This window comes from Artemia franciscana, chromosome 21 (genome assembly GCF_032884065.1).
Source record: "Artemia franciscana chromosome 21, ASM3288406v1, whole genome shotgun sequence".
NCBI classification, from domain to species: domain Eukaryota; kingdom Metazoa; phylum Arthropoda; class Branchiopoda; order Anostraca; family Artemiidae; genus Artemia; species Artemia franciscana.
This window is the reverse complement of record NC_088883.1, coordinates 20600749-20620382: the sequence shown is the minus strand read 5'-3', so window position 1 is coordinate 20620382 and position 19634 is coordinate 20600749. Positions and strand designations below refer to the sequence as shown.

General features: G+C 36.3%; 1 protein-coding gene across 3 annotated transcripts in view; it reads left to right on the top strand.

Annotated features, from left to right (window-relative positions):
* The window catches only part of LOC136040900 (proton-coupled zinc antiporter SLC30A9, mitochondrial-like), a 150528-nt gene that overhangs the window by 72155 nt on the left and 58739 nt on the right, over positions 1 to 19634 (top strand). For all 3 annotated transcript variants that reach the window (XM_065725318.1, XM_065725316.1, XM_065725317.1), the window contains one exon: positions 2161 to 2371. In XM_065725318.1, coding sequence (XP_065581390.1) covers positions 2161 to 2371 — 211 coding nt within the window. The remainder of the gene's footprint in view (positions 1 to 2160; positions 2372 to 19634) is intronic.

Genomic DNA, 19634 nt, shown 5'->3' with positions numbered 1-19634 from the left:
ATTTTTTGGTTTGTTTTTAGAAAGGTATCAAAAAGGGTGTTTTTTTTTAAATCCAGGGTCGGGGTTTCTTCTTTTTTCGTCCTAGTAAAATGCCAAAAAAGGTATTTTTCAAAATCCAGGTTGATAATTTCATACAATTCCTTTGTTTCATTTAAGTGCCGTTAAAACTTAATCTTTTCAGTCCTTTGAGTATATTAAACACTAGGAGCCATTAGTATAAGTAAAGTCGTGTAATTGCAAAGAACACAACTTTGAAATAGACAACAAAGACAATGGAGAAAGATTTTAGTCCAGATGATATTATGCAGGAAGCAGTGTTGGCAGTTGTCTGAAGAAAATATCCCTCATATCTGTCTGACAGAGTCGTACGACTAACCACTGTCGCAAGTGTAATAACTGTTTCTGCTCTCAACGAATTATTTTAAATTATATCCTAATAGTATGTAAGTAACGATATCCTAATAATATCTAAGTAACGATATCCTAATAATATCTAAGTAACGATATCCTAATAATATCTAGTAATGATATCCTAATAATATCTAAGTAACGATATCCTAATAATATCTAAGTAACGATATCCTAATAATATCTAAGTAACGATATCCTAATAATATCTAAGTAACGATATCCGAATAATATCTAAGTAACGATATCCTACTAATATCTAAGTAACGATATCCTAATAATATCTAAGTAACGATACTAAGTCACTAAGGCTAGGAATAAGTGAAGATGAACAGGTGACATTAGGTAACGAAAAGATTGATCAGGTTGGGAGCTTCAGTTACCTTGGTAGTATTATTAGTAAAGATGGTGGGAGCAGTGAAGATGTTAAAAGTAGAATAGCTAAAGCTCAGGGTGTTTTTTCACAGTTAAAAAAAGTTTGGAAGAATAGAAAGATAAGCCTACAAACCAAGATTAGAATATTGGAAGCTACAGTGATGACAGTGGTCAAATATGGTTCTGAAGCATGGGCACTCCGAAAAGCAGATGAAAATTTACTAGATGTTTTCCGGAGAAATTGCCTACGGATTGTTCTGGGTACCCGGCTGACTGACCGTATTTCAAACAGTAGGTTGTACGAAAAGTGTGGTTCAATCCCGCTTTCTGGGGCTATAATGAAAGAAAGGTTGAGATGGCTAGGTCACGTTCTACGGATGAAGGATGACAGATTACCGAAGATTGTCCTTTTTGGCCAACCGTCTGGGGCTACACGGAAAGCAGGTCGTCCTTGTCTGGGTTGGGAGGATGTCATAAATAAAGTTTTAAAGGAAATGGGAACTTCCTGGGAGAGTGTAAAGAGGGAGGCTTTAAATAGATTAGGTTGGAGGAGGAGCGTGCGTAGCTGTGTTGGCCTCAGGCGGCTTGGTGCTGCAGTGAGTTATTAGTAGTAGTAGTAGTAGTAGTAATAATAATATCTAAGTAACGATATCCTAATAATATCTAAGTGACGATATCCTAATAATATCCAAGTAACGATATCCTAATAATATGTAAGTAACGATATCCTAATAATATCTAAGTAACGATATCCTAATAATATCTAAGTAACGATATCCTAATAATATCTAAATAACGATATCCTAATAATATCTAAGTAACGATATCCTAATAATATCTATCAGAGTATTTCACTATCTAATCTAAAAAATACATTCTAGATTTCAGAAACTGATGAAAATATCAAATAGTACAAAGGAACAAAGAAAAACTTTGAATAAGGAATATTTACTAGCAGGAAGTAAATGAAGGAAAAAAAATAAGAAAAAAACATTTATACAATATCCAGTCTCTATGTTTGATTCAAATATACTAAAACTACATGCTGATATTCTTTAATAAAGCAAATACACCTCTTGTAGTTGAAATTACAATTCAGTTCTTTCATTCTCAAAAGTTAAATTCAAATAAATTTTAATTCTACTGAGTCTCCTCATCACCACATTACTAACTTAAGTGGAACCATTACTTATATTAATTCCAAACAAAAATGATCTTACAAATTGATTAAGAGTGAAATAATAGGCACTTTCTATTCTGGTAAAGCATTTTTTTTTACAGAATCCATGCCGACATATCTTCATCAGGGATTTGTAACCTTTGATTTTCCTTGATTTTTCTTTTAAGTTGATAAAAATAGAAATCTTTGGTTTTCAGTTCGAAGGGGTAGTGACCCTACTGTGAATGTTGTGTTACTCGAAGACCTGGCAGCCGTTCTTGGAGTCAGTATTGCTGCTGGATGTATGGCACTTTCAACCTATTTAAATAGCCCCATTCCTGACGCTCTCGGCTCAGTTCTTATTGGTGGATTGCTTGGGGGTGTAGCCTCTTTTATAATATACACAAACACTGCCGCACTTGTTGGAAGGTATGCAGTTTTATATTGTGTTTTTTACCAAGATTCTATGGGGCAATTAAGTATTTAATGATGTATCACAAATTTTGGAGTTTAGGTAACAGACAAAATTAGGCTTTTCCAAAATTCAACTGCGCCAAGTGAATACAACTATGTTCTTGAGTTGGGTGGAAAGACACCATGAGAAAAGATTTCAAGGAGTTGCAATTTAATGAAGCTTTGGATTGATTGCGGTTGAAGGAAAGGCGTTCGCTGCTATATTGGACTCGAAAGGCTGTTTTGAATTTTACTTTAAAATTGGATTCTGATCTCACTTTGCATACCCCCATTAAAAAGTTTTCAGACAATTTTTTATGACAATATAAGTTAAATTTAAGCTATAATATCATAAATTATGCAAAATAAATAATATATTTACTCATTCATAAAAGCAGATTACTCATTAATTGGCACATTCAACGATTTACTTAATAGTTGAAATAACCATAGCATCAAACCGAAGGAAATCTTCCATCTTCCACAGAATGAAAAAAAGAATAGAAGGAGTTGTTTTACAAATACAGAAGAGAGAATAATGAGGACTTCTTTCCCAAGACAGTGAACCGACAAATCCTATTTGAATATTTCGGCCCTATATCTAAGATCCGTCTTCAGCAAAGAAAATAATGACCAATAACACACTTACAATAACATTTCTCGGTTAAAAATCCTTTTTTTTAAACAGCCTTGGCATCATTACTTCTTAACGAAAAGTTCATCCAAGGTCTGGGCTGAACTTTTACGAGGAATCTCTCTTTCAAAATATACTTCCTAATTTAAATTGATTTTCATTGGTAATGCAGAAGGAAGTAAACACTATATATACAGAACTACTCGAATATTTTTATATTTTATAAATAATTTGAATGAAAACAGATCAGTCTTTTTTTATATAAAAATCCATATTTTCATATGGATTTTGGCTGAACTTGGCACCGACCTGGAAACAGTTAAGAATATGTTTAAAACCAAGAATAAAACTGCCAACCGCTAGGCGGCATTGGTTTTTTTTTTGTAATAGCTCTAGCTTTCACTCTTATAAGTTGTTCTCTGATAGGGTATAGCTATAATCATACCCTATTTAGAGTAGGGGACTTATAAGTCACAGATCCAGTGTAGTTCCCGAAGCCCTGCCGAAAGTCGGCGGCGCGCCGCCGAATATAACTCAACGGGCCGCCGCCGAAAATATGTCAGTGCGCCGGCGCGCCGCCGTGAGGTTCGGTGGCGGCGGTCCGCCGATGAATAACTGCCGCCGATTTTTATTTAGTCCTATATAGCTTCTCTAAGTGAGTACAGCTGTAACTACGGACGTTCTATTGTCTTTACCATCAGTGATTTTACTCAAGCTACGTTCGGCTTTGAAGAGGAAGATGAAATACAAAAAGTGGAGATCAGGACAACGACTTTTTTAACTACAGAGATAAAGACAACAAACTTCTGTCGCTGAAACTTAAATGTAAACAGCGGAATTTTGGGTTAAATGGCAGGATGATTATCCAAAATACAGATACCATTAATTATCTAATTCGCTAAGTTGTTAACTTTGGTCACAGTAAGCGCATAATTATGAAAATGGCACAGTGCAAAGCCGATAAATGTTCAAATAAGCATATTGTATCATTACTGTATGGTACATTTCCATTTCTTGGTAAAGAGGCTGTGTAATGCAGTCTAGCATTTAAAGTATCACTTGTGCACAAATCCTTGAATTTCAGGCATAGTACCCAATGTTTAGGCATGGTCCTCATACCTTGGGGTACTATGCCCTGCAGCAAGGGCTGGTTATAGCACCAAAATGATTTAATTTTAGTATGTAACATGTAAATTTGCTTTAAAACAGATTGTTATGGGGGTTGTATGGGTGAAATTATAGCAAACCATATAACTGGCTTTGGTAAAAAGTGAATATATCACTCGATGTTTTTTTTTATGCTCTTTATGAATATAATAATTGCTTTTACCGCAAATTCAGGTCTGAGCACTTTTTTAGCTTTTAAATATGGCAAATTTTCAAAAAATTATGACAGCTTCTTATAACTGGCTTACCGATAAAGCAGGCATATCATTTGATGCCTTTTTTATGTTCTTTACGGATATAATAATCACGTTTACCACAAATTCGAATTTAGGCATTTTTTAAGCTCTTAAAAATGACGAATTTTCAGTTGAAGTATGAGTTATCCTTCATTTCCGACAAAATAATACTACATTTTTTTCGCGCTGCTTTTGACAAAATAATACTACATTTTTTAGTGCTAAAATTATTTACAATAAGGCTAGGTTAGGTTAAAAAGTGCTTAAATCTGAATTTGCGGTAGAAGCGATTATTATGTTTTTAAAGAGCATAAAAAAGGCATCGAGTGGTACATTCACTTTATACAAAAGCTAGTTATATAGTTTGCTATAAATTTACCGTAGCTTGCCGTTGCTGCAGGATACGGTGCCTTATTGTATAAGCCCCATGCCCATGCATTAGGGAATGCCCGGGCTTTGGAGCACCATTGCTGGAAAAATTTAGGATTTGTGAATGGTAGGGTAGTAGGGGTGTAGCCCCCCAAGAGGGGGGCTACACCCCACTCACCCTAAGAAGGTCTGCTGGTAAAAAATCTGGTAAAATTTGATAAATTCACCGGAACTTGATGATTTTTAGGGAATCTACGAGATTATTTCTCAAGGAATCTACCGGAATTTCGCTTAGGTAAAGCCTCGACAAATTCCGGTAAAACTTTGAAAAATTGCGGTAAAATCTCAAAAAATTCCAGTAAAATTTTGAATCTGCATCCCCCCCCCCAATCAGGAAGGTGTCAGGACGCCTCTGGGTGGGGATGCTACTAAATACCACTGCATAAGTAGCAGAGTGCGAGGCACATCAAAGTAAAGCATTCTGTACTATTGCATTATCAAGACATGCAAGTTTTCCATAAAATTACTATTCAACTACGCAGGCTATAAAGTTTTCATTGGGTTTACATGGGCATCTCAGAGTTCTTGTAATAGACCGACTTTTTATTTTCTTGTTTAACCAGGCTTCTTGTAGTTAAAATTCCTGAAAAATGCCTTAAAAATTGTGAAAACGCCGAAAATTGGCGGCGCGCCGCCAAAAGTGCTTGGGCGGCACGCCGCCAAAAAAACATTCGGTGCGCCGGCGGCTTTCCGCCGCCGACATAAATTCTCTCCGCCGCCGCCAAATTTTTATTCGGTGCGGCTTCGGGGACTAATCCAGTGGTACAATTTGTCAAATTTACATTTAAAGGTCTTCGTTTTTTTATTTACGTTTTTTTCGTTTTTTATTTAAGTTTTTTTATTATTCGTTATTTAAAGAATTGTTTGATTGCTGTTTGTTTTCAAAAATCATTTTTAGTTGAATTGCACTAGAAAAGAAATTGTTCTAGGTTAGCTCGAGAAAATTTTGGCAGGGTAAATAGGCTATACAAATCTTGGCAGGGTAGCTAGACCTATTCATTGATAGAATTAGCTTTATTTACCTTCCCCTTCTTTTTAAAGGATCTGGAAACGGTTAAGGATATGTTGAACACAGGGATAAAACTACCAACCGCTAGGCGGCATTCGTTAATTTTTTGTAATAGCTCCAGCTTTCACTCTTATAAGTTATTCTCTGGTAGGGTATAGCTATAATCATATCCTATTTAGGGTAGGGAACTTATAAGTTATATATCCTCTCGTACAATTTATCAAAAACGAAATAAATCTAGTATTATTTGCTTCACTATTACATTAAAAGAAAATCTGACATTTTAGAGCCAATCACCTTACAGCCAGGAACTATATTTATTGAAAATATTATTTCTTTTGCTACGTGGGGGCACCGGAGTTTTGAAAAGCATAAAATGGGCTTAATTCCGTTTAGTGCTCCATCCTATGTTTTGCTTTGGGATATCAGCTTTGTATGATTTGGGAGAACCTGGACCAATTGGTATTGGAAAAGATTTTTATTAGATACAGAGACAGTTTTTTGGGGGAGGCAGAGGGAGCACTTGCCTAGAGTGCAGTAGTTTTAAGGGTGCTAAATTTCAAAATTCCAAATGTTATTATCATTTGTAATTTTGAAAAATTATTTTTATTAACAGAAAGGAAAGGTTTCAGTGAGCGGTAAGAATAAGCAAATTGAATTTGAAATTTTTTTTTACCATATATTTATCACCATTCCTTCAAAATAAAATAAGCAGAACTAATTTAATTAATTTAATGTGTTTTTGATAGTTTACATTTAAATTTTGTTAATCAATGAAAATGCTGTTAAAATTTGGCCTAAAAGTTTTTGGGAGACAGGTGAGGGAAGAAGTGCTAGATTTTGCCACGGGTTCAAGAGAGGCCAGAACTGCCACTGAATAGATGGAATTTGTTAATTTTTTGGAATTCTTACATGTTTCCAAATACTTTAAACTCCCTCTAGGAACTTATATTAACTCCTCAAGAAAATTACACGAGTTTGTGATCTGACAAACTAAATTTTATTTATTTTTGATTATCTTTTATGTACATAGCTTGTGAGAGCTCGTGTTCAAATGATAATGATAATATTCCAACCTGGGACATAAGTAGAAATTTTCTTATTGAGAGAATAGGGGGAGGTGTGAAATAAAAATGGCAGGCAACAAGGCCAAACTTTAGAAATCAGAGCAAAAACTAGGTACATATGGGTCTGGTTGGGTATGGGCCCAAAAGTTCCTCCTTCTTAATATGGATTTGGTTTCATTTTCCTACCGAGCTGAGCCTGATTATTTCGATTACTAACGTCATAACATCGTATAATGAGTTTTGTTTGACCAGTGACTGTCATGCAATGATATGTTCACTATTCGTGCCAATCAAAGGACTCCTGAGGTACACTCATTGCCAGCCGAAGGAACGCCTAATTGTTTTATATCTTTCTGAAATGGGTATCTATTCATCTGATTACGCATGTGTATTGCCACTTCTTTGTCAAAAATGATCAGACTTATGTTTGTGACTTATGTTTATCTGTAAATAAATAAACTTATGTTTATATTCCAATATTCCATACTCAATATTCCAATATTCCATACTCCTATATTCCAATATTCCATACTCAATATTTCATATTCCATGCTCAATACTCCATACTCAATGTTCCATATTCCTTAGTCTCCATGCTCAATACTCAATCTCCATATTCCAATGTCCAATAGAGACTTTTCTCTCACTTTTCGGTCAACTCAAAGCTCATCTTTCCAGGAATGTTCTGCTGGGATAAAATCTACTTTTCCCCAAGCAATCCCTCATTTGCTTGAGCATTGATTGTATATTTCCTAATGCAACTGATACTCGTGGGCACAGTTTCTTAGCGCAAGAGACAAAGCGGGGATTCTAACAGAATGCTAAGAACTTACAAGCGAAATTGAACTTTGGACTTGTTTTCGATTATATAAGCGGATCGTTGATTCCTTAAAAACAATTATCGAAGACCTCTGGAATCTTCATAACACAGATAATAACCATAATAGGACAAAATATATCAAAATCTTCTTTAAAGGTAATACAACATACCCATCCACCCGTGAAAATCAGCTTCTAGCTGTGACACAACCCTTCCTAGAGTAGAGTTCAAAAATGGATGTGACACTTTGAGAAGTGATTGACCATGGGTACAAACAGGAAAACTAGTGGTACTTCAATTGCTCCATCCATGTCATGGCCAAACATGCTCTGGGATTGACTGAAAGAGTCTCGCTGTTGCACTTTTTAATCACCACAGAGCACTCTGATGGCTGAATTCTCGATCACGTGAAAAAGAAATAGTAGATATCAAATGGTGTAAATCTTAAATAGACTGAAGGACAAAATTCATACTTATTCATTTGAATAAAAACAGCATTTAAAAAAATTAAATATTGAGAATTAATTATTCTTAAATGGATAATGAGAGTTCAGAAATGGATATGGCACTTTGAGAAGCAATTGACCATGGGCACAAACAGGAAAACTAGTGGTACTTGGATTGCTCCATCCTTGTCACGGCTCAAACATGCTCTGGGGTTGACTGAAAGAGATCCAAGGAAGTCATTTTAAGCCAATTTTGAGCGGGCAACCAATATACCGGACTCTAGCCCTTAGTTTTAAAGTAGTTTACGTTTGAATCCAGTTACCATGGTGCAGTGGCTACAAGACTCCTTTATTGTTGGAGGTTAGAAGGTCAAAGTACTCTGCGGTAAATACTGCAGTCCTTTTTTGGTTGAGTCCCCAGCAAACACACACCAGTTTTCTGATTCATTTCTCTCATTCAGAAGACTATCAAGCTCAGCCCTAAGCTTTGCGTTTTCACTTCTCAGCTTTTGAATAATCCGATGCAATTCGTCCTGTTTTTGCTTCTGCCGCAATCGGTACAATTTAGCTGCTTTCGCATTCTGTTTTCGTTTGTAAGTTAAATTGGTCGTACTGTCTTTCAGCTGGTGTTTTGCCTTAGTTTGCTTCTTAATGTCGACAGCCTCAGGCGGTAAGAAAGCGAATTTTGATCCTTGGGGCTGAAATTCAGTTGGAATCTTCATCTCGCCAGTTCGGAAATTCTTGCTTTTATTTTTGGTATTAATATTCTCTACGTTGAGAAACCTCAGGTCAAAATCATGAGGCTCCCCTATTTCAATCTGTATCCCCAGCTGCCCAGCATTATTACACTTAACATAGCATTCATCAGCATAGGTTGGGCTCTCATATTTTATGCTCGTGTCTCTTTGAGTACTGGACTCTGATCTGTTCATCAAAACGTTTGTAGATGACTCACAAGGGATAGATGGTTTTTCTTGAAGATTCGTTGAGATTGCTGGAATTCCCAACTCATTAAAGATGTTTTTATCCTGCATAGGGTGGTTCTCTGGAAATTCATTGTAAATTGCTTCAGCCTTTTCTAACATGATTTTGTCTGTGTCGAAGTCTATCAGGTGATACGTGTAATCTTGAAAACTAGCCCTATTGTCTCCAAGTGGGATGTTACTTTCCCAAGGATTAATGTTAGAATAGACATTATGGAGTCCCGATGCGGTACTATTTACTATGGCGTTTTGGTAAAACATCTCTTTTTTAATATAAAATTACCAGATCATCATGCACATATTGACGTTTTTATAAATCTAAGTATGCACTTACAATGAAGAATATTGAGCTTGTTACAATCGTAATATTTAGAATTCTGGCACAGTAGGCATTAGAAAAACGTCTAACCTGTGGTGCAAGGTTTTTGCAATTTTTAAGCTTTGAAAATAGTTTGTTTTTTTTTCCTCAGAAATAAGTTACATGTAAGAGTTGCTTTAAAACACGTCATCGCTTGTCACATTGTCGTTGAGCTAGTTTATACTAATGATGTCACTGGATTTTTTTTTTCATTTATTAATTTGATTAAATATGTTGATTCAAATTAAATATATTAGCAAGTGCTCCAACTGAAAAAATTCAACCCAAATAAACCTTGATTGCATCTCTGAAAAAAAAAATTTAGTGCTTCTTCCTAATTTCAGCTATGAGTTTTTGTATATAAAAAAAAAACAGATTATAAATCAGGTGACATCATATGAGCTAACATTTTTATGTTTTTATAAAAAAAAAAATGTTATTATTTATTTTGCTTGAAGTTTCATCTGATGTGTTGTTTCACACTTCTCGTTTTTGTTTTCAGCCGTAATCAAGGCCATATTCTGGGAGAGAGTAGGGGGGGGATGAAGTTTGTCACTGGATTGTTTTTTTTCATTAATTAAATCTATATGTATAAAAATAAGTTGTTTGTCTGTCTGTCGACTGACGTCATGTTTGTCCGTATATGACGTCTGAATTATTTCATCATATACCAATTCAAAAACGAATGTATTCAAGCCGAAGTAGCTGAGTTGGTAAAGCGTTATGTTCCAGGTTCTAGGTCCGAGAGGTTCCAGGTTCGAACCTTGGCTTTAGCATTAATACAAAAGAAGAAAAAAACTAAAAAAGGTAAAAACTACAAAAAAAAATAAAAAGTAAATACTAAAAGAACTAAAAAAGCTAAAAAACTAAAAAAACTAAAAAAAAGGTAAAAAACTAAAAAAAAGGTAAAAACTACAAAAAAACTAAAAAGAAAAAAACTAAAAACTGAAAAAGAAAAAAAACTAAAAAAAGGAAAAAACTGAATAATAAAGGAGAAAAAGAAAACTAAAATAAATAGAAATAAAAAAAAAACTAAAAAAGGTAAAAACTACAAAAAAAAAGTCATTATAAGGATTGAGCTGTATGTCGTCATGAAGTTGTTGTTTGACTGACGAAATTACAGACTGGGACAAAAATGACGACCGGGACACAGGGAATATAAATGACAACCGGGACATTCAAAGAGATATTATAGACTGGGACACCGGGACACAAATAACGACCGGGACACAGGGAATATAAATGACGACTGGGACTTAAGGACACAACTACAACGGGGACGCCGGGGGGCACAGGGAGGATATATAAATGACGATGGGAACACAAGGGAATGTTTGATTAGCAATCACCATCAACAAAGCTCAAGAGCAATAATTAGAATAATGAGTTATAGATTTGAATACGGATTGTTTTCCCATGGACAATTAAATATTGCATGTTCAAGAGTCGGTAAACCTGACAATCTATTTATATGTACAGACAATGGGACACCGAAGAATGTTGTATATTCGCAAGTTTTACGTAGTTAAATATATATATATATATATATATATATATATATATATATATATATATATATATATATATATAAAAATAAGTTGTCTGTCTGTGTGTCTGTCTGTGGATCAGGTGACGTCATGTTTCTGTGTCGGCTGACGTCATGAAGTTAGTTGTCGTCATTTTTGCTATGACGGTGACGTCATTAAAGATATTTAATCATGAAGTTAGTTGTCGTCATTTTTGCTATGACGGTGACGTCATTAAAGATATTTAAGACATATATGTTCACGTAGAAATCTATTAATGTTTAAGTTTAAACATTACCTATAATGCCTAGATCAACTTCTGCAGACGAAATGAATGCTTGCCTGAAAAATTCTAATTTATGGGCACACGTAAAAATATTAAAATTAACAACAAATATGCGTGTCCGATTGCAAAACGATGACTCTGGTCAAACATTTTCAGATCAATTGCTGGCAATTGGAAACGGAAAGCTCCCAGTAGACTCAATTTCAGGACGAATACAACTACCTGCTGATTTCTGTAATTTAGTGACGTCCAAAAATGAATTGATTGAAAAAGTATTTCCGAATATTCTAAAAAATTATAAAAATAATAAATGGCTAAGTGAAAGAGCGATTCTCGCACCCAAAAATATAGACGTCCACGAAATCAACAATATTGTTTTGACCAAGATTCGAGACCAGGCAGTCCTTTACAAGTCAGTCGACACAGTTTTGGAACCAAATGAAGCGGTTAATTATCCATCTGAATTTTTAAATTCCATAGATCTTTCAGGGTTTCCACCACACGTGCTACAACTAAAAATAGGCGTACCAATAATACTTTTAAGAAATGTCAACCCACCAAAGCTTTGCAATGGCACGCGACTTGCCGTAAAAAAAAACAATGGAAAACCTAATAGAGGCCACAATCTTGACAGGGCCTTTTGAGGGTGAGGCTGTTTTTATTCCTCGCATTCCCATGATTCCAACGGATCTGCCTTTTCAATTTAAAAGATTGCAATTCCCAATTCGATTAGCATTTGCAATCACCATTAACAAAGCTCAAGGTCAATCATTAGAAAAATGTGGTATAGATCTTAATACTGATTGTTTTTCCCATGGACAATTGTACGTTGCATGTTCGAGGGTCGGTAAACCTGACAATCTATTTATATGCAGCGACAATTGGACAGCGAAGAATGTTGTATATTCGCAAGTTTTACGCAGTTAATTTGTATTGTATCTATCTATCTATCTATCTATATAAAAACGAGTTGTTTGTATGCATGTTTGTTTGTTTGTAAAAAGAGCGTTTGCATATGACGTCATTATTAGTACATACGGCTTTGTATATGCACAGACAATGGGAAAGCCAAGAATGTTGTATATTCGCAATTTTTACGTAGTTTAACTCTTGCACACGAAATGAATGCTTGCCTGAAAAATTCTTATTTATGGGCACACGTAAAAATATTAAAATTAACTACAAATATGCGTGTCCGATTGCAAAACGATGACTCTGGTCAAACATTTTCAGATCAATTGCTGGCAATTGGAAACGGAAAGCTCCCAGTAGACTCAATTTCAGGACGTATACAACTACCTGCTGATTTCAGTAATTTAGTGACGTCCAAAAATGAATTGATTGAAAAAGTATTTCCGAATATTCTAAAAAATTATAAAAATAATAAATGGCTAAGTGAAAGAGCGATTCTCGCACCCAAAAATATAGAAGTCCACGAAATCAACAATATTGTTTTGACCAAGATTCGAGACCAGGCCGTCCTTTACAAGTCAGTCGACACAGTTTTTGAACCAAATGAAGCGGTTAATTATCCATCTGAATTTTTAAATTCCATAGATCTTTCAGGGTTTCCACCACACGTGCTACAACTAAAAATAGGCGTACCAATAATACTTTTAAGAAATATAAACCCACCAAAGCTTTGCAATGGCACTCGACTTGCCGTAAAAAAAACAATGGAAAACCTAATAGAGGCCACAATCTTGACAGGGCCTTTTGAGGGTGAGGCTATTCTTATTCCTCGCATTCCCATGATTCCAACGGATCTGCCTTTTCAATTTAAAAGATTGCAATTCCCAATTCGATTAGCATTTGCAATCACCATTAACAAAGCTCAAGGTCAATCATTAGAAAAATGTGGTATAGATCTTAATACTGATTGTTTTTCCCATGGACAATTGTACGTTGCATGTTCGAGGGTCGGTAAACCTGACAATCTATTTATATGCAGCGACAATTGGACAGCAAAGAATGTTGTATATTCGCAAGTTTTACGCAGTTAATTTGTATTGTATCTATCTATCTATCTATCTATATAAAAACGAGTTGTGTGTATGCATGTTTGTTTGTTTGTAAAAAGAGCGTTTGCATATGACGTCATTATTAGTACATACGGCTTTGTATATGCACAGACAATGGAAAAGCCAAGAATGTTGTATATTCTCAATTTTTACGTAGTTTGAAACACATATATAAATCTATCTATATTCACAGGTGGGACACAGGGACACAACTACAATGGCGCGTAACGACTTACGCGCGTGGGGGGGCTTGGGGGGGGCGCGAAGCGCCCCACCAACTAGGTGTTGGGGTGGCGCGAAGCGCCACCCCAACAGCTAGTATATATATAAAAATAAGTTGTCTGTGTGTGGCTCTGTCGGGTGACGTCATGTTTGTGTGTTGACTGACGTCATGTTTTCGACTGACGAAATTACAGACCGGGACACAAATGACGACCGGGACACCGGCACATAGGGAATATAAATGACGACCAGGACACTCAAAGAGAAAGTGACCGGGACACAAGGAATGTTCGATTAGCAATCACCATCAACAAAGCACCGGGACACAAATGACGACCGGGACACAGGGAGTATAAATGACGACCAGGACATAAGTAAAAAAAAACTAAAAAAAAACTAAAAAAAAGGTAAAAACTACAAAAAAACTAAAAAGAAAAAAAAACTAAAAAGTAATAAAAAAACTAAAAAAGCTAAAAAACTAAAATAACTAAAAAAGAAAAAAAAAATGAAAAATAAAGGAGAAAAACAAAACTAAAAAAATAAAAATAAAAAAAAACTAAAAAAATAAAAATAAAAAAAAAAGGGGAAAAATACAAAAAATTATTTAATCATATACCACTTCAAAAACGAATGTATATACAGACCGGGACACCGGGATACAAATGACGACCGAGACACAGGGAATATTAATGACGACCGGGACACAGGGACACAACTACAACAGGGACGCCGTGGGGCACAGGGGGATATATAAATGACGACGGGGACACAGGGAATGTTTGATTAGTAATCACCATCAACAAAGCTCAAGGGCAATCATTAGAATCATGAGGTATAACTAAAAAAACTAAAAAAAAGGTAAAAAACTAAAAACTAAAAAAAAGACCAATTCAAAAACGAATGTTGTATATACAGAACGGGACACCGGGATACAAATGACGACCGGGACACCGGGACACAAGGAATATAAATGGCGCCCGGGACACTCAAAGAGAAATCACAGACTGGGACACCGGGACACAAATGACGACCGGGACTCAGGGAATATAAATGACGACCGGGACACAGGGACACAACTACAACGGGGACGCCGGGGGGCACAGGGGGATATATAAATGACAACGGCGACACAGGGAATGGTCGATTAGCAATCACCATCAACAAAGCTCAAGGGCAATCATTACAATCATGAGGTATAGATCTGAATACGGATTGTTTTACCATGGACCATTATATGTTGCATGTTCAAGAGTCGGTAAACCTGACAATCTATTTATATGCACAGACAACGGGACAGCAAAGAATGTTGTATATTCGCAAGTTTTACGTAGTTAAAAACGTATATATATATATATATATATATATATATATATATATATATATATATATATATATATATATATATATATATATATATATATTCACAGGTGGGACATAGGGACACAACTACAATGGCGCGTAACTCATATGGCGCGTAACGACTTACACGCGCAGGGGGGGGGGGGGGGGCTTGGGGGGGGGGCGCGAAGTGCCCCCACCAACTAGGTGTTGGGGTGGCGCGAAGCACCACCCCAACAGCTAGTATATATATATATATATATATATATATATATATATATATATATATATATATATATATATATATATATATATATATATATATATATATATATAAATAAGTTGTCTGTGGATGTGTCTGTCAGGTGACGTCATGTTTTTGTGTTGACTGACGTCATGAAGTTAGTGGTCATTTTTGTTATGACGGTGACGTCATTAAAGATATATAAGACATGCGTTCACGTAGAAATCTATTAATGTTTAACTTTAAAATGACTGATGAACTTACAATGGCAACAGCCGAGGAAGATGCTCAAAGAGTCTATGCCAAAAAACTTGCTGCTGATAGAGTAAGTCAGAAAAGAAAGCGTGCCGAGGAATCAAAAGAACAGCAAGAAAACAGGCTTGAGGCTGATAGAGAAAGAAAGAACAGAAAGCTTGCCGAGGAACTACCAGAGCAACGCGAAAGCAGACTTGCTGCTAAAAGAGAAAGTGAAAAAAGAAGGCGTGCCGAGGAACTACCAGAGCAACATGAAACCAGACTTGCTGCTAAAAGAGAAAGTGAAAAAAGAAGGCGTGCCGAGGAATCACAAGAACAGCAAGAAATCAGGCTTGCTGCTGATAGAGAAAGTAAGAAAAGGAAGCGTGCCGAGGAATCAGAGCAACCTGAAAGTTATCGCCTGGCATTCAGGTACAGCCCAGTCGATGATTATAGCTTGAGTAGATGTGTTCAAATCGGGACTATGTCTAAAATTTGTCCCTATTGTAAGGCCTTGAAATTCAATGGTGAAACAATGGTAATGTGTTGCGCCTCAGGAAAAGTTAAACTTCCTCTATTGGCTGCACCACCAGAGCCATTGAAGACTTTCCTTACTGGAACTACGTCAGAATCTAAGCGTTTTTTGAAACAAATCAGAAAATATAACTCATGTTTCCAAATGACGTCGTTTGGAGCCCAAATCGAAAATCCAGATCAATTTATGTCTACTTTCAAAGTAAAAGGGCAAATTTATCATAGAGCAGGGTCCCTTCTACCATTCTCAGGCGAGAATCATAAATTTTTACCAACTATCGACGAAGTGGCAATCGTTATGGTCGGTGATCAGTTTTTACCTCGAAATATTATTCTTCATAAGCGAAACGCTCAGTTGTTAAGAATTGCTGAAACTCATCGATGCTACGATGCCCTACAATATCCTATCATTTTTTGGGATGGAGCCGACGGCTATCACTTTAATATTAAATTGATGAATCTAGCCACTAACAAAGAAATGAATAAGAAATGCAGTGCTATGCATTATTATTCCTATAGACTAATGATTCGGCAGGATGAAGAAAATTATATTTTAAAATGCCGTGAATTGTTTCACCAATTCGTTGTTGATATGTATGCTAAAATTGAATCAGAACGTTTGCTATATATCCGCCTGAATCAGACCAAGCTCCGCTCTGAACAACACATTCATTTGCGAGATGAAGTTATAAATGACGGTAATACCACAAACGTTGGAAGATTAACAATTTTACCTTCGTCATATGCTGGCAGTCCCCGTCATATGCATGAATATGCTCAAGATGCTATTGCGTATGTTCGTCTCTATGGTCGTCCAGATTTATTTATTACATTTACATGTAATCAATCTTGGGACGAGATACTGCAGCTTTTACTTCAAGGACAATCGGCGGTTCATAGACATGACATTACGGCCCGTGTCTTCCGGCAAAAGTTGAAATCACTGATAAAATAAATGTAAAACTTGAAGTGTTTGGGTCAGTGCGATTCTGGATGTACTCAGTGGACTGGCAAAAACGAGGTTTGCCACACGCACATATACTAATCTGGCTACATAATTAATTACTTCGAACGAAATTGATGATGTGATTTCCGCTGAAACACCTGATGAAAATGTCGATAAGGGGTTACATGATATTATTGTAAAAAATATGATACATGGACCTTGCGGTGCACTGAACGAAAATTCACCATGCATGGCCAAAGGAAGGTGCACAAAGCAATATCCTCGACTTTTAGTATCCAACACAATTACTGGCAATGATGGTTACCCACAATATAGAAGAAGATCTACTGAAGATGGCGGTAAAACAGCAATAATAAAGAAGCGTAACGGTACCACCATCGAAGTAGATAACCAGTGGGTTTTTCCATATTCCCCATTATTATCAAAAACATTTAATGCACACATAAACGTTGAATACTGTAACTCCGTAAAGGCAATCAAATACATATGTAAATACGTCAACAAAGGCAGTGACATGGCAGTTTTTGGCTTGCAGCCCGAAATCAAAGATATCGACGAAATCGTACAATATCAGGCTGGAAGATACATAAGCAGTAATGAAGCTGTTAGGCGAATTCTTTCATTTCCGATACATGAACGTAGTCCAGCTGTTGTTCACTAAGCGGTACATTTACAGAATGGTCAACGTGTTTATTTCTCGGAAACCAACGTGCAACAAAGAGCCCTGAATCCACCGGATACAAAGTTAACCGGTTTCTTTTCGCTTTGCAAAAATGATTCTTTTGCAAAAAAACTGCTGTATACTGAAGTGCCTTCGTATTACAAGTGGAATACTAAAAATAAAGTATTTGAACGTCGAAAACAGGGTACGGCAGTCGACGGCCAACCTACCATCTTCAAAGATACCACGATAGGAAGACTCTACACCGTTCACCCCAATCAACATGAATGCTTCTTTCTACGCCTGCTTTTGGTGAATGTACCCGGTCCGACATCCTTTGAGTATTTGAGAACTGTAAACGGTACTATACATGACACTTACCGTAGTGCATGCCAAGCTCTGAATTTGTTGGAGAATGACCAACACTGGGATAACTGCATCAATGACGCGTGCGAAACGTCAACCCCAAGTCAAATTCGTGCATTGTTTGGCATCATTTTAACAACTTGCTCTCCATCAGCTCCTACAGAGTTATGGGAAAAATATAAGTCAAAAATGTCCGAAGATATACTCCATCGAAAACAGTTAGAGACGTCAGATATGACTTTTGATTTTACATCAGAAATTTATAACTACACTTTAGTTATTATAGAAGATTTGTGCGTACGTATGGCAAACAAACCTCTTCAGGATTTGGGAATGCCTTCACCTAACCGTATCGCTGCTGTTTCGACATGTGTAGAATTGGATCGTGAACAAAGTTACAGTACGAGTGATCTATTGCCGTATGTACAAAATAACATTTCCAAGTTAACGTCGGAACAAAAAGACATTTATGATACGATAATGCATTGTGTCGATAACAACGTTGGAGAAATTTTCTTTTTGGATGCCCCAGGAGGTACTGGTAAAACGTTTGTGATAAAACTGATTCTGGCATCAATTCGATCAAAAAATGATATAGCGTTGGCAATTGCGTCGTCCGGAATAGCCGCAACATTGCTGCCTGGTGGAAGAACTGCTCATTCCGCTTTGAAATTGCCTCTGAATTTGCATTCTACAGAAACTCCCACGTGCAATATTTCCAAATCATCTGGGATGGGTAAAATATTGCAGCAATGCAAACTTATTATTTGGGATGAGTGCACAATGGCACACAAAAAATTGCTCGAGGCTCTGGATCAATGCTTGAAAGATTTGCGAGGGAAGTCGAAACCCTTTGGCAGCACATTAATATTGCTTGCGGGAGATTTCAGTCAAACATTACCTATAATACCTAGATCAACTCCTGCAGACGAAATGAATGCTTGCCTGAAAAATTCTAATTTATGGGCACACGTAAAAACATTAAAATTAACTAAAAAGATGCGTGTCCGATTGCAAAACGATGACTCTGGTCAAACATTTTCAGATCAATTGCTGGCAATTGGAAACGGAAAGCTCCCAGCAGACTCAATTTCAGGACGTATACAACTACCTGCTGATTTCTGTAATTTAGTGACGTCCAAAAATGAATTGATTGAAAAAGTATTTCCGAATATTCTAAAAAATTATAAGAATAATAAATGGCTAAGTGAAAGAGCGATTCTCGCACCCAAAAATATAGACGTCCACGAAATCAACAATATTGTTTTGACCAAGATTCGAGACCAGGCAGTCCTTTACAAGTCAGTCGACACAGTTTTGGAACCAAATGAAGCGGTTAATTATCCATCTGAATTTTTAAATTCCGTGGATCTTTCAGGGTTTCCACCACACGTGCTACAACTAACAATAGGCGTACCAATAATACTTTTAAGAAATATCAACCCACCAAAGCTTTGCAATGGCACGCGATTTGCCGTAAAAAAACAATGGAAAACCTAATAGAGGCCACAATCTTGACCGGGCCTTTTGAGGGTGAGGCTGTTCTTATTCCTCGCATTCCCATGGTTCCAACGGATCTGCCTTTTCAATTTAAAAGATTGCAATTCCCAATTCGAGTAGCATTTGCAATCACCATTAACAAAGCTCAAGTTCAATCATTAGAAAAATGTGGTATAGATCTCAATACTGAT